Raw genomic sequence first — 26144 nt, forward strand, 5'->3', positions numbered from 1 at the left:
GATGCTGCCTGACCCGCTGAGGTACTCCAGCATTTTGTGTCTATCGTTGGTATAACCAGCATCTGCAGTTCTTTGATTCTACATCCAGGTCTACTTCAATGTGGCTGCGTCAAGAAGAGGAGGAACATGCTCTTACATTTCATCCAGCAGAGGAGGAAGAAATTAAAACCTCAAATCTGAATCTTGCTGAGTAAGCAATTACCAGCTTTCATTTCAAATAAACTTTACTTAAAATAAAGATTGTGGAAGACAGGATCATTAGAGACCTCATTAAACCATTGAAGACAGTCCATTGTCTGTAAATAACAGCCTTAATGATATCCTGCCCCTTTTATCACAACAAATCCATCATTCGCAATGCTGACTTGAAATGAGAAACAGTCACAGGGCAGTGAATGCGGCGGGAAACCAAGGAATCTACTTTCCCCTCTGACTGACCAGGTCTAAATGCTGGTGGGAATCCATAACTTTAGAAAATAGACTATACAATGATATCCAGATGATAACTATTTCCTCAGTCACAGCATGGAACCCCATCTCCTAAACATATTGATCAGTGTGATATTTGGTAAGAGGACCAGCTAGTGCTGAAAATAATAACAGATGGAGGCCCTTGGATCGCTTTCTACAATAAAGCATACAATCGGAACATATCTTTGTTCTAATAATAAAAACGTTACACTGGAGGCTTCACACCTCAAATAAATATTCTTCAATGGGATAGTGTGTGCTACGTGCACGAGTGGACAAGTCTGGGACACAGAGAAGTGTACATCATTCATAAAGCAGCTGAAATTGCAAGGCTTAAATAGAAATGTGAAATTATTTGTTAAATTGTTTGTTTAAGGTGCTGCTCGTTAAATAAAATATATATTGAATTGCCCTTTTAGTCCATTATACAAGTTTAGATTAGTTTGGGTATAAAAGGGAGCATAAACTGAAATGGGGGTGGGGTGGAGACTGATAAGGATCTAACACTTAATTCAATTCAGATCTTGAACAGTTCATCATTTCATCAAACTGTCAAAACTGTACTCGTCCTCTCGCAGAGTGCTCATTACAGTGAAACAAAAATAACCTTTCAGACATTTAAATTAAGTCAGATTTTCTCTTTGTCAGTGCTTCTACCTTGAGGAGAGATATAGGGAAAGCAAGATGCAGATAATGAGGGGGAAAAAAGTGTCAGATGCTAGGATCCAGTGTAGAACAGGAGCCGCATCAACAGAGACATGAGACGGCAGCCATGTGCTGCCCGTAGCGGGTAAATAAGGAAGTTACAGTTCAATATCAGGCCTTGAAGGACAGGTGGAAGCACCTAGGATTTTAGGCTCAGGTTATTGATGTAACCAGCCGTCTCACTGTCTGCCAGAACCGAGCAGGGAGGGGAGAACAAAAAACAAGACTTCTTACTGAAGACCCAAGCCATAAATACACGAAATAGGGATGAAAATGACCCACACGGGGACTAATGAGATTTCTGATTACACCCAAGATAACTTGAAAAAACACTTTCACAGAGCACGGGTCCCGATATCTATCTTTGAAGCACTGATTCATGACAAAATGAATTACAAAACAATCAGTTAATGGCAATTCCATCAATTCCAACGGTGGCTGGATAGTGGGTGGGATCAGAGCCGTGAATACTGATACTGGAGGCGACACCATTGCTTTGATGCCAGTAGATAACACTTGATGAGTGAGCCAGGTATCCCTTCGCCAGTGAGCTTTAGAATTAGTAGCAGGGTTCTCTGAACTTCAGGCTTACAGTCAGCAAGCAGACCCTGAAAAGCTGATGCAACTTTGGTCATTAACAGGTGACTGGACATCTTGGGAGTGACCAGGTCCCGTGGACAACCCTCAGGCTAAGCAGGCTGGATCTCGGACTCTGTGAACTAGCTGAAAGTGACTGCTCCTGAACTCCCTGTTTTTGGCAGGTAATGTAGCTTGCATGCAAGGGGCACCCAACCACCAGGGCAACAGGACACATGCGCCAACCCACTAATTGTTTCTCTGGTTGGCACAATTTACAGCTAATATTTTAACCGTGTCTTGGCGCAGTGAAGGATGCAAATAAAGAGCAGCAGCAAAAATATCCAGGAAGATGTCTGAGAAGTCAGGTGTGGGGGAGCTCAATGGACAGCAGGTATGAAGAGCTCAACACATAGCAGGTGGTGGGAGGGATAAATAATGAAAGTCTGAAGAGCTGGGGGGATACAATGAACAGCAAGTCCTGAATATTGCTTCCATTATTTTTTTTAAAGCCTTTGTCCTTTAGAACACTAATCTCTCCTCACTAGACGCTTACTGACCGGCGCTCCCTGCCCCTCCCCCCCCCCCCCCCCCCTCCTATTCCCACATTTTCCTCTATTTATTAAGGTTAGTGCTGGTCTCAGTTGCTGCAGTTTCATCTTCTTGAAGCAGACACGCAGGAGAAGCTGGAAACACAATTAAATGCAATTGCTTGCCGTCTCTCCCTCTCAAATCGGTAAAGCTGGGCTAATGCCAGGATTGTAATTGCTTCTGGTCATATTCTGCTATTAGTTTCTTAATGTGAGCCAGTTTGTTGTGCAGATATTCACAACGATATTTCTCTTGGCTGTAGTTGGGATTCGTCTGCATAAAAAACACAAAAAACAATGCCTTCAGATCCTGTCACGGTAGCAGTTTAAAACACAACATTTCATTGACATTGCTGTTTATGATTGACATATTACTTGAGAGATGTAGGGGGTGGTGGGATTAGTTTGGGACTGATGCATGGCTAGAGGGATGGAACGTCAAGGATCTTCACTGACTGACAGCAATGGAGAGAGTCAACAGCTTCAAGTTCCAGGACGTGCATATCTTTGAAAATCCCACCCAGCACATTGATGCAATCACAAAGAAAGCCATCAATGCCTCTAGTTCCCAAGAGATTGAGAAGGTTCGATGTCGCCGAATACTCTTTTGAACTTCCACAGATCTACAGTGGAGAGCATATCGACTGGTTGCATCTTCTGACTCGATAACTCGAACGCCCAGGAACTAAAAGGTTACATAAAGTGGTGGCCACTGCCCGATCCATCACGGGTATTGACCTCCCCACCATTGAAGGGATCCATGGGAACTGCGTCTCAGAGCTAATATCATCAAAGCCCCACACCACCTTGGCCACGCTCTCATCTTGCTTCCACCATCGGGAAGGAGGTACATAGGCCTGAGAACCATGAGCTCCACGTTCAGAAACAGTTTAGTTTAGTTTAGAGGCACAGCGCAGAAACTAACCCTTCGGCCCACCGAGTCTGCACCGACCAGCGATCCCTGCACATTAGCACGATCCCACACTAGGGACAATTTTTACATTTATACCAAGTCAATTAACCTACAAACCTGTACGTCTTGGAGTGTGGGAAGAAGCCGAAGTTCTCGGAGGAAACCCACGCGGTCACGGGCAGAACATACAAACTCCGTACAGACAGCACCCGTAATTAAGATCGAAGCCTGGTCTCTGGTGCTGTAAGGAAGCAACTGTACCGCTGCGCCACCATGCCGCAGTTTCTACCCAGCAACCAACAGGCTTGTGAACCACGCTGCACCACCGTAATTACAACACTAGCACAGCAACACTCGACTACAGACAATATTTTGGTTGTACTATGTACTTCAGTTTTGCACAATTATGGTCTGGTTACCCAATATTAATTTATCGTATTGATTATTGCATATAATTTGTTATGTTATTGTTTGAAAGCACCTGTTAATAATTAAACTTGTTTGACATTTGAGCAGTACAGTGGCACAGCGATGGATATACTGCCTTAGAGTGCCAGAGACCAGAGATACATCCTGACTGTGGGTGCTGTCTGTACAGAGTTTGAATGTTTTCCCCATGACCTTGTGGGTTTCCCCACTCCAAGGACATAAGTGTTTGAAGGTTAATTTGTCTACAGGAAAATTTGTAAATTGTCTCTAGTTTGTAGGATAGTGTATGGCGATCGCTGGTCGGCGTGGACTCGGTGGGCTGATGGGCCTATTTCCACACTGTATCTCTAAAACTAGTCAGCAGGACAGTGGCAATGGAACTTTGTGAATGATGCAGACAACAAACAATGGGATCCATTTTGGTTAACTCTCGCAAAGAATCAGGACAACTATGAAGAGCTAAATTCTTCATTGTTGCAAATCCAAGTGACTGCAACTCCCAGCAAAGTGCGAAGGCAGTGACAACAAATTGTTTGACTTGAAGATATTTAGTGTTTGCACCCTAATGGTTGAGTAAAAAATTACTTCCACCACCCACCAGGTATTTGCATAATGTTAGTGCCATTGTTGTTCAAACTCTTACCTTTTTAATGTTACGATATTCCTGTAAAATCTGATCGTGGATATTCTACAGGAAAAAGTCATATGGAAAGAGTCAGTAAACGGTTTCATTAAAAGGGTATGGCAAACATTACAAAAAAAACCTCTGAACAAGTGACAACTCGCCAACACAGAATAAACTCTATGAGTCTGAAGGAGGGTTTGGACCCGAAACATCACCTATGCTGTCTGACCCGCTGAATTACTACAGCTTTTTGTGTCTATCTTCAAAGTATAATTGGACTTGCTCGTTCAGTTAGAAACCGATCACTCTGCTATGCTGTGTAGACTGACTTACACCTCTCAAACTTCCAACAGCATTGCTGAGAGTCTACACAAGGTGGCAGGGTTAAGGTGGCGGAGCTATAGGGAGCTATAGGGAGACGTTGAGCAGGCTGGGATTCTATTCCCTGGTGCATTTTATAGGAATCTGAGGGGTAACTGCTCCACGCAAAGTTGGTGGGTGAATGAAATCAGCTGCCAGAGGAGGTGGTTGAGGCAGGGAATATCATTCAAGAAGCAAATAGACAGCTACATGAATAGGACAGATTTAAAGGGATGTGGGCTCCATGCAAGCAAGTGGGACTAGTGTAGATGGGACATGATGGTCGGTGTGGGCAAGTTGGGCTAAGGGACTGGTTTCCACACTGTACAACCACTCTAATTACTGATCTCAGTTCAGCGAAGTTCAGTTCAGCAACGGAAAATATTGTAAGTGGGGTAGGGGATTATTACACGACTGGGGGTTGGTTGAATAGGTAGGACTGTTGAAAGAGTGGGTACAGACTCTGGAAAAAGCTTTGCTCATCCACCCACGGCTCTGCCCTGCCTTGCTGCGCAAATACACGAAGGAGATAGGGCTTGGCAGATGGAAATATGGGAGGAATGTGCAGTGGAAATATTTTACCAAAAGCAATGCAGATGCTCCTGTACCTTGTAGTTGGCAGTCCCTGGCGAGAGTTGTTTCAGCTCAGCGTCCAGCTGTGTGAACCGCCTGGTGATGCTCTCTATCCTGGAGTGCAGGTCTCTGTACTCACTATACTCTGCGTTGAAATCAGTTTTGTAACCTTGCCTCTGCTCCTGCGATGTAATCGCTGCATATTTACTGAGGGAGACATCCAAACCAGACAACACTTAATTAGGCAGTCCAATAGATAAAGCATTTCCAGTATTATTCTATCATCATCAAACAATTGTGGGCGGCGCGACCGACGTCGCAGCGGCCTCTGCAGTCCGTCTGTGTATTTTTTTATTTTTTTGTCCTGTTGCGGGTTTAGTTTGTAGCGGGTTTTTGAATGTGTATGTGTGGGGGGAGGGGGGTGGGTGGGGGAAACTTTTAAATCTCTTCCCTGCATGGAGACCCGACCTTTTCCCTGTCGGGTCTCCGTTGCCGTTGGGGCCTAGCGCCGTGGAGCGGCCTCGGACCGGAGCGACCTGGGGGCTGAAGTCACGGAGCCTGTGGAGCTGTGGAGCTGCGGACCTACCTCCGTGGAGCTGTGGAGCTACCTCCGTGGAGCTAGCCAGCTTCGGAGCGTGGAGAGCTGCGGCGGCGAGCTGCTGCGACCCGACTCCGGTGGATGGTGACACCGGGAGCCCGCGGCTCCCCAGTGGGAGACCGTTTTGCGGGGCACCGGCAGCGGCGACTTCTCCCGCCCGATTTGCGGGGTTGAGAGTGACCTGGAGGGGGGCCTTACAACGCCCGGCGCGGCTGTAAATTGCCGCGGACTTGCTAGCGCCCGCCGGGGGCTCCAACATCAAGACCCTGGGCAGGGCCCTACATCGCCCGGCGTGGCTTTGAGTGGCCGCGGACTTGCTAGCGCCCGCCGGGGGCTTTGACCTCGACTTCGGGAGGGGGATGGAGAGCAGGGGAGAGACAAGTTTTGCCTTCCATCACAGTGAGGAGGAGACGCACTGTGATGGATGTTTATGTGAATTGAATTGTGTTGGTGTGTGTCTTGGTTCTTTTTTTGTATGGCTGCAGAAACCAAATTTCGTTTGAACCTCGTGAGGTTCAAATGATAAATAAAAGGTATTGTATTGGTATTGTATTGTATATAAAAGTATGCAATGCCATCCAGCTACTGTAGGTAATTGGTGACTGGTTGTCATATAGCGACAAAGCTAAGCATATTTGCGCACACGGTCCACAAACAATGTGAACCACGTAGTCTCTTGCAGATACTGATTAGGGGATAAAATACCGTCCCCAGGAGTTTAGAAAGAGGGGAAACCTCATTGAAATTAACCGAATAGTGAAAGGCCTGGATCTAGCACCAGAGGCCATCGCCTCAGGATAAAAGGACATACCTTTAGAAAGGAAACAAGGAGGAATTTATTTAGTCAGAGGGTGGTGAATCTGGAATTAATTGCCGCAGAAGGCCGTCGAGGCCAAGTCAATGTATATTTTTAAGGCGGAGATTGATAGATTCTTGATTAGTAAGGGCGTCGTGGGTTTATGGGGAGAGGGCAGGAGAATGGGGTTGAGGGAAAGATATATCAGCCATGTTTGAATGGCGGAATAGACTTGAAGGGCCGAATGGCCTAATTCTCCTCCCATAACTTATGAACTCATGAAGACCCTTGCTCTTATTTGGAATAGCGCCATGAGATTACTTACAATGACGAGGGGGCAGATGCATAGTCTCTGGAAAGCTTACTTCCAACCATACAGACTCTGAGCACTGCAGAGAATTATCAGTCTGGATATTTGTGTGTAGATCTCTGGAGTAGGGCTTGAAGCCACATGTTTCTGAGGCAGATGTGACACCTAATTCGGTTGATACATGTGGACTTCTAACTTTTGAGTGATTGAACCATCAGATCTCAAAGATCTTGTCAATCTTCGATAGTCAGAAAATCAGAGGAATGGGACAGAAATCAAGCCTGTCGTGATGAGTAAGTTGCACAGCTGAGGACCTATCTATCGTCATAGGACCCAGAGAGACTAGGACCATTTTTTGATGCTGACAAACTACTCACCGGATGACACGGATTACAAAGGAGAAGAAGTAAAAGAGTAGAGGGGAGGTGTAGCCTGGAGCTTCTTTCATAGCTTTTACTTACAGTAAGTAATCAGGCGCATCCGATGCTGGAGTCGGAACACTGGAGCTGTTGCACATCCCGTTCAAACCTACAACGAGACAAGCTGATGTATATAACAATGAAAGAGCAACAACTGAAAACAATACTGATCGCAGCCGGAGCCTTCAAAATTCTTCCTCCCCCCCCCTACCCCAAACACACTCCCAACTCTCACCAGCACCCTTAGATATTCCTGTATAGTTATTCCCTTTATCTTGCATCTGTACACTGTGGATCCCAGGACATTGTCAAACATGAGCATAACCATTACCTGCTGATCGTAGCAGACCACTCAACTCTTCATGCTTGTTCCACCATTCAATGGGATCATGGCTGATCTGACACCCATCAAGTCATACCACATACAAAAGATCAATCAGCTCTCACTTGGAATACTGCTGAAGAATAATGTTACAAAGCTAAATATCTGCAGCTATCACATTAATGATTTCCCTCTTTTGATGTCAGGTGGAGAAATTCAGTGTTGATTGCACACACGGTTAAGATCCATGCAGTGTCTCGGATCATAAAACAATTGTTGACTCCACCGCTAATACCCTTGGACACACAAGGAGCTGCAGATAATAGTTTACCAAAGTGGGTCAGGCAACACCTCCGCAGAACAATGATCTGACATTCTGCCACCAGGGGGAGCTGCATGATGGCAGCCTCGCCAACAGTCTGTCTGTCTTTTCGTCTTTTTTTGTTATTTTTAGTGTGTTTTAAAAGTATGTGTTAATGTTCTCTGGTTTGTTTTATGGGGGGGGTGGCGGAGGGGGTCGGGGGAAACTTTTTTTCAATCTGTTACCTTGCTGGAGATGCGATTGTTTTCCGGATCGTGGCCTTGCTTGGGACTGACTGATCACCGTGGGGACGTGGACTTGCCTGGGATCGACGCTGCGGATTTCACCATTGAGGAGCTCGCAGTCTCGGGTAGAGACCGATGGCGGGAGCTCCAAACGACACAGAAGGTTTTCGACCAGCCCCGACCCAGGCTCAGATAGCCTGGCGTGGGGGAGCTGAGATTCCCCCCTCCCCATTGTAGGAGCATGATCGCCCCAACGCGAGGGCCCAAACACCGCCAGCCACGGGAGCCAAAATCGCCCTGTCAATGGAAGGCTTGTTGGTATGACTATGGCAAATCAACCTCCTCGTATATTGCAATATTCTTGGCTAATGAAGTATGATTATGATTGGTTGGGACCCTTCTTCAACCACTTAAATACGGTGGCTACAAGCGCAGATCAGAACTTGGGTATCCTGCAAGGAGCGACTCACCTCGTTTGGAGAGATACAGTGTGGAAATCAGGCCCTTTGGCCCACCGAGTCCGTGCCGACCCCACCACTAGGCTCAATAACAATAGTTTCAGCAACACTGAAGGAACTCAAAACCACTCAGAACAATGTAGCACTTGATTAACATTCCAACCACCAAACTAATCTGACATTGACAGAAAACATAAAAGATAATAATAGCTTGCTAAACAGCCACAACTATGAAGTTGTATGAATTACTATGAAATTGTAATAAATTGTAAAGCTGGGCAATGCACTAAATCACATTCTGAGAATGAACAAAGGTGGATTTTTTGCAGGTAGAGCACTCGCTTGAGGCAACAGAACCAAGGAAGGCTGCTCTTCATTGCCCTCAAGCCCTTAACTGCAGGATTATACATATTTCTGAGCTACAGGCATGTGGTGAGGTGTGGCTAAGAGGGTTCTAAAGAAATAAATTGCGCAAAAATGTTGATGAAAATATAATAACTGGGAATGGTGGCGTTTAGGATACAGAGTAAATAGAATTACTGAAAAATTGAAACAACAATATCTATGAAAGAGGGATCGTGGCCAACCTGAAGGCTTCTGTGCGGGATCTTTCTTCTGCTCCCTACAGCTCTGAAGACACTTGGAATCTCTCTCTCGTTCTCCACAGTCCTCCTCACCACCTTCCTTCTCCCGCGTTCGCTCCTTGTCTTTGTGCTTTTTAGACTTTTTTCTGGATCTCAGGTGAGATGAAGGGGCGCTGGCCACGCTGGGATTGGGCGGGTGCAGAGGAACCGGACAGCCGGGCCGCTCCGGGGCGTTGGGGCCTTCGCAATCTCTGCCATTCTGGCTAGAGTCGTTGCTGACGTCAGAGAGAGGTTGGTGAGCTCGCTGGGCTTCCCCCAGCGCTGGCACGGTGGACGACGGCACAGTGGACGACGGCACAGTGGACGACGGCACAGTGGACGACGGCACAGTGGACGACGAGCCTCCGGACTCTGGGGCGGCCGCATCAACGGTGGCAGCTGCTGCCTCTTTCCCATTGGAAGGTTTTAACCTCCCATTCAAAGTGGGAGGCACTCGACTAGTCAGAAGAGATATTCTGGGTTTTTTATTAGCCAGCGGATCGATGAAATCATTGGGCAGTGGCCGTTTCTGGAGGGAGGAAACACCTTGTTACTTTGCTACAGGTACAACTCAACATTTAGTTTGTATAGGAAGGAATTCCAGATGCTGGTTACAGGGCCGGCCTTAAGCCAATTGGACCAATTACTCCCAATTGGGCCCAGCGCTAGAGTAATCTACTCTCGGTTCGGGTTGATCTACCCCGGGTGGAAGGTGGAGAGAGGGGTGGAGAGAGTGTAGAGGAGAAGGAAGAAAGGGGTAGACGGGGAGGGGGGTATGAGGGGTGAATGGAGAAGGTGGAGAGGGAGAGGTGGGTCATTCCCTCACGGTCCCGAGGCAGCACTCCCGCCCCTCCAGTCGCCGTGCTTCACACATACAGCCCCGCCTCCCTCCCCCCCCCGGGGAGACAAGGTGAACAATACAAACCTCGGCCTCAGCTCACACCCGCTCCTGCCACTCGCCCTCTCTTTCCCTCACTCCCTTCTCCCCCTCCCTCCTTTCTCTCCTTCCCTCCCACCCACATAACGCACAGACAACTAACACACACACACAGCTAAGTTAGCATGGGGTAGAAGCCCAAAGGGTAGGATGGGGCTGAAGCCCAAAATTTAATGCCTGGACTGTTTTTTGCCAAGTTATTGGTTTTCTAGGATCTAGTTAATTAAATTACTTTTTTTTCATTTCAGTCACTAAAACAAGTGTTATTGTAACTATGTACTTTTCAGAGGTGATCTACACATTTTGTTTGTTACTTGTAGGCTTACATGTGTGCAATTTTATTTTAAAATGTAGCTTAGATCTGTTTGATCCATTTATTCGCAGGCACTTTTTAAACGCACATTTTGATTACTTTCTATTCTACCATAGAGATATAAAGTCTATAATAAATTTTATTTATATTTCTATGATTCTACAGACCTTGGCTGGGAACCTGGGGCTCACCAAAATTGTTCCCAATTGGGCCCCGCACCTCCTAAGGCCGGCCCTGGCTAGTTATACACTGAAGATAGACACAAAACGATGGAGTAACCCAGCGGGACAGCATTTTGTGTCTACCTTCAACACTAATTTATTAGACACCATTCGACCATTATATTACTGAATAGATTTTTCTTCTTCACTGGGAACTGCCCTAATTTTAAAGCTTAGAGTGAAATCATTAGGAGACATATGATTTAAAAGAAAGGAAGTTATTTAACTTGGCACGGTGAATAATTATTGTAGCTTACAGTGACAAAGTCATTCTTAAAGAATAGCTCACAGGGTAAAGGACTGCATATTATTCCATCATTAATTAAGCAAACAAATAAAATACACAGTGCCTCTGAATTGTCTCATGAGTTTTATCGGCAGGAATGCCTGTTATGAAGTTGAGCTTATACTAATTACTGGCCGTACCAACATTTTAAGGCATGATCAGTTCACTATCCACCAGCAGGGGAGGGGGCTGGCTGTCACTGCAGTAGAGAAGGAAACTTGGCCTCGACTGAACACCAAGAATAACAGAGAAGGGCACTAAACCACAACAGGGATCATACCTGTGGCGGGGAGGCTGAAGTTGCACTGTCCTTTGGACTCGATGAAGGTGTCTCCCCGGTGCCCCCACCGGCATTGTGTAGCTGACAGGATTTCCTGTGGAATCAAGAGAGGAGAATAAATAGTTCAGGTCTATATAGCAGGGACAAATTATCTTTGCTGCATTGTCAGCATGTAAAGTACAGAAGGGAAAACAGTTACACTGGCTCTGTTATGCCAGTGGACATTCCTCATTTGATCGCACTAGTTAGGCTCCCAAACAGGATCATAAGAGACGGAGTTTGAAGATGGCTCTCAACCCGAAACGTCACTAATTCCTTCTCTCCAGAGATGCTGCCTATCCTGTTGAGTCACTCCAACATTTTGTGTCTATCTTTGGTTTAAACCAGCATCTGCAGTTCCTTCCGACACATAAGATCATAAGTGATAGGAACAGAATTAAGCTATTTGGCCCAACAAGTCTACTCTGTCATTCAATCATGGCTGATCTATCTCTCCCTCCAAACCCTATTCTCCTGCCTTCTCCCCATAACCTCTGACACCCTCAGGAAGATCAAACCTATTCCTAAAATGCTGCCATTAGATGAAGGCAAGGCGATAGGTAAATGGGAGCGCTGAGACAAACCTGAGTGCCTGAATTGAATGTGTATGAAGGAACTGCAGATGCTGGTTTAAACTGAAGATAGACACAAAAAGCTGGAGTAACTCAGTGGGGCAGGCAGCATCACTGAAGAGAAGGAATGGGTGACCCTCCTTTAGACTGGTTAGGGATAAGGGAAATGAGAGATATAGACGATAATGTGGAATTGAACGACTGGTTCAATGGTAAAATAATTTTGGTCTTCTTGTGTTTGAGGCAGCAGAGGTTATGTGACGCCCTCCAGGCCCTGTAGCCAGTTCAATGTGCTGTTGTCGAGGGCTGTGAGGTCTACTCCTCCACCAGGGGGGGCGGAGGACAGTCAAAAATGACGTGCTGCTGCGCTGTTTGCTGGTCTGCTCCACACACGCAGCCCCCCAGCGATGCATGTTGGCGTTGAACCGACCGACCCCTGTACGGAGCCGGTTCAGGGCGACCCACTCTTTGCGGGGCAGGTCCGAGCCAGGTGGGGCTGTGGTGTTCAGTGCAACGGTGAATTGCAGAAGTCTGTTCCCAGCTGGTTCTCCATGCTCCTAGTGTGTTGAAACCGGATTTTGGTTAAACAAATATATTCAAATTCAGATATGAAACGGGTCACAGGTGAAAGAAAGAGCAGGATACAAGCATCTACACCAACACTGGCAATGCCAATCCTAAAACAGAGAACACCATGGCTGCCCCTCACTCACTTCATTACCACTGTCACAGCATTGACACATCGCACTTACCACCACCTAGATTTATAAAAACAGTCACCCATCCATGTTCTCCTGAGACGCTACATGAACCGCTGAGTTTTAAGGGCCTGTCCCACTGTACGAGGTAATTCTCCCGAGTTTCCCCTGATTCGAACTCGGAGAATTACGGTAATAGCCGCTCGTAGGTACTCGGGGCTCTCGTGGACATTTTTCAACATGTTGAAAAATCTTCATGAGTCTTCACGAGCTTACCGCGTTTCCAGAGTACCTGCCGTTAGCGTTACGAGCCGCTAAGAAACGTCCCCGAGCTCCGACGTACCCGCTACGTACATTCTACGTACTTACCACTAGAACTAGCTCGTACAGTGGGACAGGCCCTTAACTCCAGCACTTTGTGTCTATATTTGGTATAAACCAGCATCTGCAGTTCCTTTTTTACAATAACATTTATAAAACCAGTATCTGGGTAGTTGATAAACATAATAATTGTTAGAAAGATGCTTCTGGTTGAATTTATGCAACCATATAACTCTCTATATCTCAATATCTCTACACTAAGCTAAACTTCAAGGAGTGGCACAGTGTGGCAGCGGTAGAGTCAATGCGTTACAGCACCAGAGACCCGGCTTCACTCTGTACGTAGTTAGTATATTCACACTGCAACCACGTGCTCCGCTCCACCCCCACACTCCAGAGATGTACAGGTTTGTAGTTTAATTGCCCCTGGTGTGTACGATGTGGAAACGGAAAAACTAGTGTATGAGTGACCAGTGGGTCGAAGGGCCCGTTTCCACGCTGTATCTGTAAACAAAACTAATACATAATGAACCGATATCAAGTATATTGTAAGTCACTTTATACAGTGAGTTGCTTTGAGCTGCAGTGGATTGTATTTCAGGAAAGCTGTTACCATTTTGCATAGAGGTGAATGATTCATTTAATATTTTATATAGATTGTGGCATTGATTGGGACAGTAGGAGAAATCACTTGCACGTCTATTAGGGGGTCTTTTGCATCCACCTGAACTAGCCGCTGTGGTCTTGGGTTTAATGTTCAGATGATTCTCTCCACAGATGCTGCCTGCTCCTCCAGCAGCTCATGTAATGCTTGTCTTTGACTTGTTTAAGAGTGACAATTCCTCAGTGCAGCCTTCGAGAATAAATGCAAGCTTGCATTTCACTTATCTGCCCGATCCTTCTCTGCAAAAATGGATCAATTCCAACCAAGAAATTTCAACCTGTCCCTGGCATCCACCATCTTTCAGGCAAGGTCGAGGAAGAGCTGCACAACCTTCCACGTGAAGAGGCGTCAGCGGACATAGCAACAGGTCTTTCTAATGCTCCATGTCCATCCCTGCAGACTGCACGACCTTGGCATCTGCTCCAATATATTAGGTTTATTATTGTCGCTTGTACAGTGAAAAGCTTTGTTTTGCATGCTATCATATCCTATATATAAATACAATCATGTCCTACTTAAGTACAATGGGTAGAGCAAAGGGGAAGATACAGAGTGCAGAATATAGCCACTGGGCCAAGATAAGACCCTCCACTTTTAAGAGCTTGAGGGATACAAAATGGAGCATCTTTTGGAGCCACATACAAAATGTCGGGAGATACCGAGGTCGGCTGTGAGAGGCCCCCCGGCAGTGGCTGAGGAACACAAGGGGATGGTGAGTTGGCGGGGTGGAGTGGGCCACCGGAAACGCTCTACCACAGCCGGGGGAACCACGTGGATTGGGGGGCTGCTGAAGGCCCCACAGAGGCCGGAGGAGTGCGCAGCCTGCATTGGCGGCGGAGAAAATCTTCAGCATCGCAAGGCCAATCCATACCACACCGACCCACTGCAGTCGCCAGGCCAAGATGACACTCTACTTTTATAAGAACTTAAAACGTTAAGGGTACAAGATGGTGGCGGAAATGGGGCGACTCTTTGTCTACTGCCTCAGTAAAGTCTACCATTCTTACACTACGATCGGTGTACTCTTCCATGCACTTATGATCTTGCTCATTGACAGTATAATTTTAATTAATTGCTTGTAAAACAAAATATATTTCACTGTATCGCGGTAGATATCCTAATCAAAGTATATCCCTGCATTTCAAGCTGCCATACTGACTTTGATCTTGCTGGGATTGCTGCTGGACCTAGTAAGGATATAATAATCCTTTAGAAGATGGAGCACAAATGATGAGACACAGAATGATGTTGTTAAAAGGGTTCAATTACATTGGCAGCTTGCACAGACTGGGTCAAACTCCACTGCGTTTAGAAAACCGTGGGATAGATAATGTGAGGTTGGGAGGCTACTGGATAAGCCGCTCCACCATCTTTCTCGATATTTTGTCCACAAATATATATTTTCAAGCATTGTGTAAACCAGTTTAAATCGAAGGTAGACACAAAATGCTGGAGTAACACAGCGGGTGAGGCAGCATCTCCGGAGATAAGGAATGGGCGACGTTTTGGGTCCAGACCCTTCTTCAGCATTGATTGACTTTGAACGGCAGTCCCAACCTTTCAAATAGGGAATGGGGAATCCTTGGAAATCAATTTTCCCCGGGCGATGTCCCAGTACGTGTCAATACGCAATGTTTCTGAAGGGTTCATCCCAGTGAGCGGCAACATTTGCAAAGGAACAGCCTGTTCGGTGCTAACATTTCCGGGGCAATCCTCCAGACCGGCACCAAGATTTCTGTGGGGGGGGGGGGGGGGGGGGGAAAGGTGAGGAAAGCTCTGGGAAGTGTCATCATTTCAAGGATGGGGAGGGGGGGGGGGGGGGGGGGAAGCTACAGGGGCCCCCTCGGGGGTGGGAGTGGAGGAGGGGGCGAGGGAATTATCCACCACGCCGCTATTCCTCGAGGTTTCCCAGTCTGCTTCGATGTTACCTACAGCAGATTCCCTGCCACATTACATTACTTCATGAGCGATACCAGACGTTAAAAAAATCCAAAACTACGGAGAGGCAAAATATTTGCCTGTCATTATGAATCCAAACATACTTAAACTATTCTCCTTATGAATCCCAATGCACAGCTGTGCCTACACAACAGTCGTCGTACTTGAAATTGTTCAATGTCTTGTTCAATTCCAATGAAGCGAACAGTTGCCAGAAAATAAATTCAAGAATTTCTTCCTTAATCCTTACGCACACAAAAGCTGCAATAATTTGCCAGAATTTGAAATTGAATACTATTTTTCCTCTCTCAAGATTGGAGCAGTAATGCTGAACATTGCTCAGGTGCCTATTCCATCACATAGCACTATGGTGAAGTGCAAATTATTCTTCCTATGAGTTTTCCGTTTCATATTTGATGCTTACTTTCGCCAGCACAATGGATGCTGGTGTGATCTGGAGGGGAACTTGGACACGTTAACATGCATTCACTGCTTCTTCCCTCTGGGAGGCGCAGTCAAAGAAACCTTGGCTGCAGTGAATCTTACAGACACCGCTGCACATTGGCGGTGGAAGAAGTGCACAGTGTACAACCAAGCAGGTAGTTTTGTTCAGTCAGGACACTGTGACCCCACAAGTACCAATAAACAGAGTATTCTAGACCACAGTAGACACAAAATGCTTGAGTAACTCAGCGGGTCAGGTAGCATCTCTTGAGAGAAGGAATGGGTGACGTTTCTGGTCGAGAACCTTCTTCAGACTGATGTCGGGGGCCTGACTCGCTGAGTTACTCCAGCATTTTGTGTCCACTTTGATTTTACCAGCATCTGCAGTTCTTTCTTACACAGTATTCTAGACCACTCCAGACTAAAATACGGAGGCATCGTTGAGGACCTGTTTGCTGCATTGTGCCAATATATCTGGCCTGCTGTGATGGCTAAGCATTTTAAGTCGCTGATCGATTCTCAAAATTAAAACGTCCTCTGCATGCTTTCCCACTCTCTCTTGCCGTTGCCGCCAAGCTTGAGATGTTTTACTTTGTGAACTAGAAGGTGCTCCTGAAGATCATGGGGAGATGCCCTCGCTCTCACCCACACTCATACCTAACAGCACGGTGAAAGTGCTGCTACTCATCTGTAGTACAGTGTTGATTCTGTGGGGGTGATCTGTACTACCATCATTTCTGGGCACCCCTGGTCACTCCCAAGCTTGCATTCCCGTTATTGGTTCAATCCTTCCAACACTACCCCGATCTCTGCGAAACTGCTTGGGCATTTTCTACATAAAGTGGCGATGGTTAATGTAACTCACCGAACAAGAACTCTCTTTAACAACTGCTGGTCGCCATCCGAGTAACCCGGCCAGTCTCTTTGGACGTCCTTGTATGCAAAGTCTTTCAGGGTGAAGGTACCATCCTTGACATTCAGATTGGCCACCTGCAACACAGCAGAGTACAACTTACCCATTGTCATAACAGCGGCTGTATCCAAGCCATACGATTCTCGAGTGCCCAGTACCAACACAATGGAGAAATTGGTTCAACACTCTCAACACTGACACTGTCCACGGGCAGCAGAATACAGCTTTGTCTTCATAAGGACACTAATAATTTTTCAGTCAATGATGGTCAGCAATTAGATTTCGAGTGATCTTTTAAGTGCACCGGGGCAGGATTATTTGTTCTTGAGTAAACTCGCTTTAACCTTTCCAACCCTTTGCACCCCCCCCCCCCCCCCCCCCCCCCAGCAAATTCTGCTTGGTATATTTTGCAGAAGCACTAGTCATTCCCCAAGATATTATGTGGACAATAACAGGAGAGATTTCATCCGTAACTAATTCAACAAATCACTTTTTGAACTCGGAGCCAAAAGTAACTCAATGGAATTAAGTTTGCCGAAACCAGAGGTAGACGTTGAGTTTTTTCAGAAAATCTCCAGCAAAGATTAGCAGCTGAAAAATAATCCCTTGTGTGTGAACTTTAATGATTTTTCCAGTTTTTTGGCTTTCTAGATCCACCCCAACAGAAATCCCTCGGGTGTGAGTGAACTTTCTAGAAGGTACACAGAACTGCGTCGCATTGACGAGGCTTTTTGGATGGGCACGTGTGTTATGCTGAGAATGGAGGGGCATGGATCATGTACAGGCAGATGAGATTAGCTGGTCTTGGCATTATGTGCGACATATACATTGTGGGCCGATTGGCCTGCGCCCATGCTGTACTTTTCTATGGAACACAAATGGAAAATTAGCAGCAAGGTCACCAATGTCAGGGAGAAATTGCAGGTCAGCGCGGGTTAAGTGGGATTCAGTGGAGTCGGCATCACAGCATATTTTCTCCTAATGGTATGAATCGGCCTTGTTTCATTAAACTGCTTCTCCTCTTGTCTACTGGCCTGACCAGGGCTTGACAAGACTCTTGTTCTAAGCTAGCCAGTGCTTCAGATCTGTCATAGGGGAAAGATTTTTAATCAAGTAAATAAAGAGCAGTGAGTGTCAGTAAACAGAGGTTAGAGATTTAATGTAATCAGTCGATTAAGGAGCTTAACTTCCTAAAAGTATATATTTTACCCAAAAGTGAGTTATTAACATCAGCCACCATTTAAGGAATGGTGGAGCAGTCGTGGGGGGGGGGGGGGGGGGGGGGGGGGGGGAGGACTGAATGCCATTACTACTTCACCCAAGATAGACACAATAAGCTGGAGTAACTCAGCGGATGACGTTTCGGGTTGAGACCCTTCTTCAGACTCGACCCGAAACATCACCTATTTCCTTTTCTCCAGAGACGCTGTCTGGCCAGCTGAGTTACTCCAGCTTTTTGTGTCGGTCTTCGGTTTAAACCAGCATCTGCAGTTCCTTCCTACATAACTGGATTGTCCTGCCTGAAAGGGTGGTGGAAGTATAGGGGGAATGGAAGATGTAACTGAAACATCTTTTTCTGACATGGGACATCCCTAACTGCTACATAGCCAGTGCAGCACTTGTGTGGGAGACATTGCAGGGAAATGAGGACAGAATGGTGGAGTGGGGCCGATCAAGTTGTTCCAAAGAGCTAGTAGGCACAGCTATGGGTGGAATAGCTTCATTCCATAGCATTGATGTTCTCAATGAACTACACTGTGGCTTCTGCGGGTTTTTCAACTTGAGATGGATGTACGTGGGCTGCTGAAGGCGGCAGACATTTAGACTTTAGAGATACAGCGCGGAAACAGGCCCCTCGGTGCACTGACTCCATGCCGACCAGGGATCACCCCGTTCACTAAGACTATCCTACACACGATGGACAATTTACTATTTTACCGAGGCCAATTAACCTACAAACCTGTACGTCTTTGGTGTGTGAGGAAACCGGAGCACCCAGAGAAAACCCACGCGGTCACAGAAAGAACGTACAAACAGCGGCCGTAGTCAGGATCAAAGCCGGGACTCTGGTGCTGGAAGGAGCACTTCTGCCGCTGCACCATTGTGCCATCCCAAGCAGAGTCTTTCAAAGAGACAATGTAGACTTGAGGTGAACCATGTGAATTGTCAACATGCATCTCACTGGACCACCCAGTCCTTCTTTGGACAGACACAAGAAGCTGGAGTAACTCAGCGGGTCAGAGAGCATCTCTGGAGAAAAGGAATAGGTGACGTTTCAGGTCAAGACCCCTCTTCAGACAGGAAAGGGAAATGAGAGATATAGACGGTGATATAGAGAGATAAAGAACAAATGAATGAAAGATATGCTAAAAAGTAACAATGATGAAGGAGACAGGCTATTGTTGGCTATGTGCTAGTTGAGAATGAGTACAGACAATGAGCGGTAGAAAATAAAGGCACAGGCAATCGCTGGATTACTTTTCAGAAGTCTCTCAGGCAGACCTGGAGCTTGGTTACCTGTTGTAGGAGATTTTCCAAGGAGTCCTTATCCTGCTGACTGACTCCATCTTTCTGCAACCGAACAATTAACTCTGGTTTCTTGTAGGATTTCAGAGCTAGTAAGTGGATGACTCTGTCTCGATAGGGTCGCTGGGAAACACTACTAACATACTTCTTCATTACATTCGCTAAGTTCACTGGTGTTGGCCGCCTCCTTTCAGGAACAGCATCAGGGATGCCTGCAGCTGGCTTGCATAGCACTCTTTTAGCTGAAAGTAGAAGAGAAGCCAAAATTAAAAGCTGGATCAACAGCCAGAATGAGACCCAAAATAGCTTAATATGTTACGCCAATGCCTGAAGCATTAAACCAGGTCTGCACTTTGTCTACTGCATGTATCCTATATAAATTAAACACTATCTACTGAACAGTCAGACAAGCAAATATTGTAAATACAGTAAATCCTTGTTATAATGAACCATACGGGGGGGGGGGGGGGGGGAAAGAAATGATGTCCACTGTTGCTGATTGTTCGCTATAACTGAGTACGGTATTATCATTGTAAGTAATTGAAACAAAGAACTGCAGGTGATGGTTAATACACAAAAGGACACAAAGTACAGGAGTAACTCAGCGGGTCAGGCAGCATTGCTGGAAGACATGGCGAGGTGATGTTGGGACCCTTGTTGGGGTGGGAGATTGCAACCTTCATGTGGTCCGCCCTGTTTCGACGAATGCAATCAACCTGGTGTGCACAATCAAGTAAGATCAAATAGAATCTTTGTCTGGTCTGAAGAAGGGTTTCGGCCCGAAACGTCGCCTATTTCCTTCGCTCCATAGATGCTGCTGCACCCGCCGAGTTTCCCCAGCAATTTTGTGTACCTTCAAATAGAACAAGTTGTCCTACAACTTTAGGCTGTGCACGCCCTACGCAAGAAGAAGAAGGACCCTTGTTCAGAAGTCTGCTGAGTTACTCCAGCACTGTGTCATTTCATCTTAAAAGCAGACGCCAATGCCGCTGGTCTGAACCAGCGAGCCCATCTTCACCGGTAGACGCGGCTGATGTTGGGGCTCACACTGTCACCCGAAGAGAAAGAGCTTCCTTCAGCCCACTGCAGCGACAGGGCGTGTTTGGTCACCATGGGGGTTCCCTCCCCTCACACCGGCTGCCCGCTTTCAAGGCAGAGTATGTCGGCGGAGGCGGTGCAGGGGAAGGGGAGGGAAGAGAGAAGGGAGAAGGAAGTGGCGGCGGCAGTTGAACGGACCAAGTGAAGGACGAAGCGTTGGAAGGAAGTTGCACTTTCCCTCTAATCCTTCCATCTGCGGCCTGTGGTTTTTGACCACTCTAACGGAAATTGGTCCATCCCATTAACTCCATCTTCTCCCCTCATAATACAAGTTATACAACTTAATTGTGTTTTAATTCACCCTCCTCGACCCAAAGAAAATAACCCGAAGTTATGCGATCTTTCCTTAACTGAAATATTCTGGTTCTGGGAACATCCTCGTAAATCTCTGCACTTTCACCAGTGCAATCATGTTTTCCCTGTAATAGTGTGACTGGAATAGTGTGCTGCACTCAAACCTGGCCTGATTAGCCTGGTCTACAGTTAAAGCATTACCTCCCCTTTATATTCACTGCCCAAACTAATAAAGGAAGGTATCTTTAAAGTTCCCCAGTCATATGCTGCAAGGACATTTTGTGCTTCCAACAACCTCTCATTTACTGGGTAAACTGTGGTGTCTCCAGAATAACGGGCAAGACTTAGAGGAATAGCGAAGCAAGAATTCACCTTGCTCGGAAGTAACTAGAGGTATATAGGGAATGCAAGTTCTTTTTGGCGGGGGGGGGGGGGGGGGGGGGGGGGGGGGAGGAGGTGACTTAACTTTCTACCAATGGTTACTAAAACTGCAGGGCTCTCACCAGCTTGGGCCAATTGTAGATTTTGTTCAAGATCAAACCATTGGTACACCAAGCCATATAATTTTAGTTTCATGATGCTTATGTTTGTGTACTGGTAGTGAGAGGAGGGAGGAAACAGGGCGGCACGGTGGCGCAATGGGAGAGCTGCTGCCTTACAGCGCCTGAGACCAGGGTTCGATCCTGACTATGGGTGCTGTCCGTACAGAGCTTGTACGTTCTCCCCGTGACCGCGTGGGTTTTTCGTGGGTGCTCCAGTTTCCTCCCACACTCCAAAAGACATGCAGGTTTGTAGGTTAATTGGCTTGGGTAAAATTTGTAAATTGTCCCTGGTGTGTTTGATGGTGCTAGTGTACAGGGTGATCGCTGGTCAGTGCGGACTCGGTGGGCCGAAGGGCCTGTTTCCGCGCTGTATCTCTAAAGTCTATAGAAAGAAAGAAAAGGGCAGGATTGAATTATATGTAAAAAAAAACAAAAAAAACTTGTGGAAAGTTACAAAAGGAACCTAAAATCTTCCCTTTACACTCCACTCCAGAGATGGGAGATTTGAAGAGGCAGGTTGTAATCACCCATTGAAAGGAGTGATGATTAGACTGGAAATGTTGAGTCACACTAAACGTTCGCAGTGTAGCAAAAGGAAGATGAGTCAGGCTTATCATGCATTGGGAAATAACATGTACAGAAGATACTAGAGGAGAAGGCTAATGGGAAAACCATCACCTACTGGTTCCATCACACTCCATAACTGAAAATGTGAGTCATTCCTACATCATTATTACTATCTAAGTTGTGAAAAGCTACTGAATGACTGTTTAGTTTAGTTTATTGTCACGTGCACCGAGGTACAATGAAAAGCATGCGGCCTGACCTGCAGAGTGTTTCTAGCATTTGCTATTTGTTTTAGAATACAACGGAGGCAAGGCCGGTCCCGACCCATTGACTGCCCATTCCTTCCACAGATGCTGCATGTCCCGCCCGCTGAGTTCCTCCAGCACTGAGTTTCTCCCGCTGAGTTCCTCCAGAATAAGGTGTAAGCCGTTTCGAACGGAGACGACGAAACACTTTTTCTCACAGAGAGTGGTGAGTCTGTGGAATTCTCTGCCTCAGAGGGCGGTGGAGGCAGGTTCTCTGGATGCTTTCAAGAGAGAGCTAAATAGGGCTCTTAAAAATAGCGGAGTCAGGGGATATGGGGAGAAGGCAGGAACAGGGTACTAATTGGGGATGATCAACCATGATCAGTTTGAATGGCTCGAAGGGCTAAATGGCCTACTCCTGCACCTATTGTCTATTGCCTATATTGTCTATTTTGTGTTTTGATCAAGCTTTTGGTCACACCTACCCTGCTAACCTTTTGTGTGAGGCATTGGCAAAGTTTGCTTGATGACATTCTTGTGAAAGACCCAGGGACATTTTACCACATTCTCAGCGTTGTATAAAATGGAAGTCGTTGTTGGAAATCAAGTAAATAGATTTAAAAAAAAGATGCTGGCGATGATGGCATGTGTTGATGTTTACTTTTATCAACATTAACGTTTAATGCCAGTGTAAATTGTGAAAGAGCTCGAGTGATGTGAAAAACAGTCTGTCACGTATCATTCTTGAAATGTCACTCAAAACTAAGCCAATTCACTGAGAGCCAGGGAATATTTGGATCTGATATTTGTAAACCGGCTGTTCCATTTAAATGTAAAGTCACACCAAATGGGGAAGATTTTTAAAGATTGCAAAGCATGCAAGTAATTAGAAGGAAGCTAAAAAAAAAAAAAGCATAAACAAGTTCTAGTTCCGAGCCTGTCCCTTCCCGACTGACCCTTGCAGTCTTGTCCACCCATTGTCCGTAGTTTACCCTCTGGGTATCTGTCACATTCACCAGATTTCCCAATACCACCATTAGGATGGAGACAAAAATGCTGGAGAAACTCAGAGGGTGCGGCAGCATCTATGGAGCGAAGGAAATAGTCAACGTTTCGGGCCGAAACCCAAAGGGTTGCCTATTTCCTTCGCTCCATAGATGCTGCCGCACCCGCTAAGTTTCTCCAGCATTTTTGTCTACCTTCGATTTTCCAGCATCTGCAGTTCCTTCTTGACCATTAGAATGGATTCATGCTTGATGCAGCAATCAGTCGTCTTCCTCTCCTTTTCTCTGGTGTCTGACTCTTTTTATCCCCCCACCCACCCCAGGATAAACTGTAGTCCCCTCAATGCCAGATCAATCCAATCCTCCACACTCAGTGATCGGCGACCAACATTCAATGATCGGCGACCAAGAGCCTCTCTGATATCCCCTCTACAGTCCATTATATTGAAACCAAGTGCTGCATCATTACAAGATCAACTAATTACATGCCTTTACATCTCCCCCCCACCCCTCAATAATTTTGTCTAATAATTTCTTGAGTGGCATCTCATCGAAGATTTTTTTAAAGTCCAAACACACCATGTCAACAACTAAAAATACATCAACTACAGTTGAGTTAATAAGTTCCAGGAGCAGATAAGGCCATCTGGCCTATCAAGTTTAATCCGCCATTCGATCATGGCTGATCTATCTTCCCCTCTCAACCCCATTCTCCTGCCTTCTCCCCGTAACCCGTGACATTCATGACGGACCCAGTTTATTCTCACCTCTGTATCGACCTCCAGGTTTAATTACTATTGTTCCCCGGCTTCGAGTCTCCTCCTCTGCCTGAGTCATACGTTCCCTGGTCACTTGGTACGAGTCATCAGTCGCGCACACAGTGATTTTATCCTGTATGCCCCCAAGACAGTCCAACTGCACATTGCCAAGCCTGTCAGGAAACAGAAAGAAGAATGGACTTAAAGAGTGGCCTTTACACATGAAAATGCAGGATGGAAACCTTAATCTACAGCACATGGAGTTGCCAAACCACTTGCCAGAAACCAGTATGTTAAATGGGGGGGTACACAAAAATGCTGGAGAAACTCAGCGGGTGCAGCAGCATCTATGGAGCGAAGGAAATAGGTAACGTTTCGGGCCGAAACCCTTCTTCAGACTGATAGGGGGTGGCAGGGAGAAGGAAGGAAAAAGGAGGAGGAGGGGCCCCGAGGGCTGGGGGATGGGATGAGACAGCCCGAGGGCTGAGGAAGGGGAGGAGACAGCAAGGGCTAACAAAATTGGGAGAATTCAATGTTCATGCCCACCGGATGCAGACTCCCCAGGCAAAATATGAGGTGCTGTTCCTCCAATTTCCGGTGTTGCTCATTCTGGCAATGGAGGAGACCCAGGACAGAGAGGTCGGATTGGGAATGGGAGGGGGAGTTGAAGTGCTGAGCCACCGGGAGTTCAGGTAGGTTATTGCAGACTGAGCGGAGGTGTTCGGCGAAGCGATCGCCCAACCTCCGCTTAGTCTCACCGATGTAGATCAGATGACATATAGAGCAGCGGATGCAGTAGATAATAATAATAATAATGGATGGGATTTATATAGCGCCTTTCTAATACTTAAGGCGCTTTACATCGCATTATTCATTCACTCCTCAGTCACACTCGGTGGTGGTAAGCTACTTCTGTAGCCACAGCTGCCCTGTGGCAGACTGACGGAAGCGTGGCTGCCATTCTGCGCCTGCGGCCCCTCCGACCACCACCAATCACTCACACACATTCACACACAGGCAAAGGTGGGTGAAGTGTCTTGCCCAAGGACACAACGACAGTATGCACTCCAAGCGGGATTCGAACCGGCCACCTTCCGGTCGCCAGCCGAACACTTAGCCCATTGTGCCATCTGTCGTCCCGTAGATGAGGTTGGAGGAGATACAGGTGAACCTCTGTCGCACCTGGAACGACTGCTTGGTTCCTTGAATGGAGTCGAGGGGGGAGGTAAAGGGACAGGTGTTGCATTTCTTGCGGTTGCAACCGAAAGTGCCCGGGGAAGGGGTGGTACGGGAGGGAAGGGAAGAATTGACAAGGGAGTTGCGGAGGGAGCGGTCTTTGCGGAAGGCAGACATGGGGGGAGATGGGAAGATGTGGCGAGTGGTGGGGTCACGTTGGAGGTGGCGGAAATGACGCAGGATTATTTGTTGTATGAATGGAGGTACCTGAACCACAGGAACAGAAGGAGCAATGCTCAACAGGTGTGACAAGTTTGCTCCTAGTCTGAAAACAGTGGAAGGTTAGGATTTGCTTCCCCGCCCCATACAATCAACTTAACGTCAGATTAAACAGATATAGGAGGTGAGATCAGCTTCTACCAGATTTCACAAGAATAACTACTCAGACAATGACAGAATGACAGCATTGGAGCTCCATCCCATGCAAAGTCTTCACCCTGGGCCAAGAGCTGGCCGTTGCTTAACACTTGGAGAATTTAAAATTCAACCAATTAAGTAAATCTTGGATAATAGAGAACTGTTCAGTAACTGTGCCGATGAAAATATCAGATTGTGGTAAAAACATCTGACTCACTAACGTATGCCAAGAAGGAAATTGCCATGATTATCCAGTTTGGCCTGTGTGCACCTCCGGGCCCACCAATGTGATCGACTCTTCACTGCCTCTGGAAGTGGGGGAAAGCACCCCGAATAATCATGCAATAGTGTGGTACTGGACAACTTAATAGTGAAAAAGTATTAAAGAAGGAACTGCAGATGCTGGAAAATCGACAAGGGAGACAAAAGTGTTTTTTTAGTATGTTTTACAGTATGTTTTTGATGTTTCTCGGTGTGTTTTGTGTGGGGGTGGTGTGGGGGGGGGGGGGTAAGGGGGATACCGCTTCGTCGCCTCCTCCACGGAGAGGCGACTTTTTCCAGGTCGCCTCCCCCGTGG

The 26144-nt window shown here is 46.6% G+C and overlaps 1 protein-coding gene across 3 annotated transcripts in view; it reads right to left on the reverse strand.

Moving 5' to 3' along the window:
- Positions 1–206: 206 nt before the first annotated feature.
- ell (elongation factor for RNA polymerase II) overlaps positions 207–26144 on the reverse strand; it is a 96181-nt gene continuing 70243 nt past the window's right edge. The window contains exons 4-13 of one of the 3 annotated variants that reach the window (XM_033047076.1): positions 23984–24147; positions 19458–19708; positions 16893–17017; positions 11352–11445; positions 9675–9843; positions 9279–9644; positions 7408–7474; positions 5278–5449; positions 4328–4372; positions 207–2616 (exon numbers count right to left, since the gene is read on the reverse strand). In XM_033047076.1, the coding sequence (XP_032902967.1) occupies positions 2500–2616; positions 4328–4372; positions 5278–5449; positions 7408–7474; positions 9279–9644; positions 9675–9843; positions 11352–11445; positions 16893–17017; positions 19458–19708; positions 23984–24147 (1570 nt within the window). In that variant the 3' untranslated portion in view covers positions 207–2499. Of the gene's footprint in view, positions 2617–4327; positions 4373–5277; positions 5450–7407; positions 7475–9278; positions 9844–11351; positions 11446–16892; positions 17018–19457; positions 19709–23983; positions 24148–26144 lie in introns of all 3 variants that reach the window. The other 2 variants (XM_033047077.1, XM_033047075.1) reach the window with 2 other exon arrangements.

This window comes from Amblyraja radiata, chromosome 29, assembly GCF_010909765.2.
Source record: "Amblyraja radiata isolate CabotCenter1 chromosome 29, sAmbRad1.1.pri, whole genome shotgun sequence".
NCBI classification, from domain to species: Eukaryota; Metazoa; Chordata; class Chondrichthyes; order Rajiformes; family Rajidae; genus Amblyraja; species Amblyraja radiata.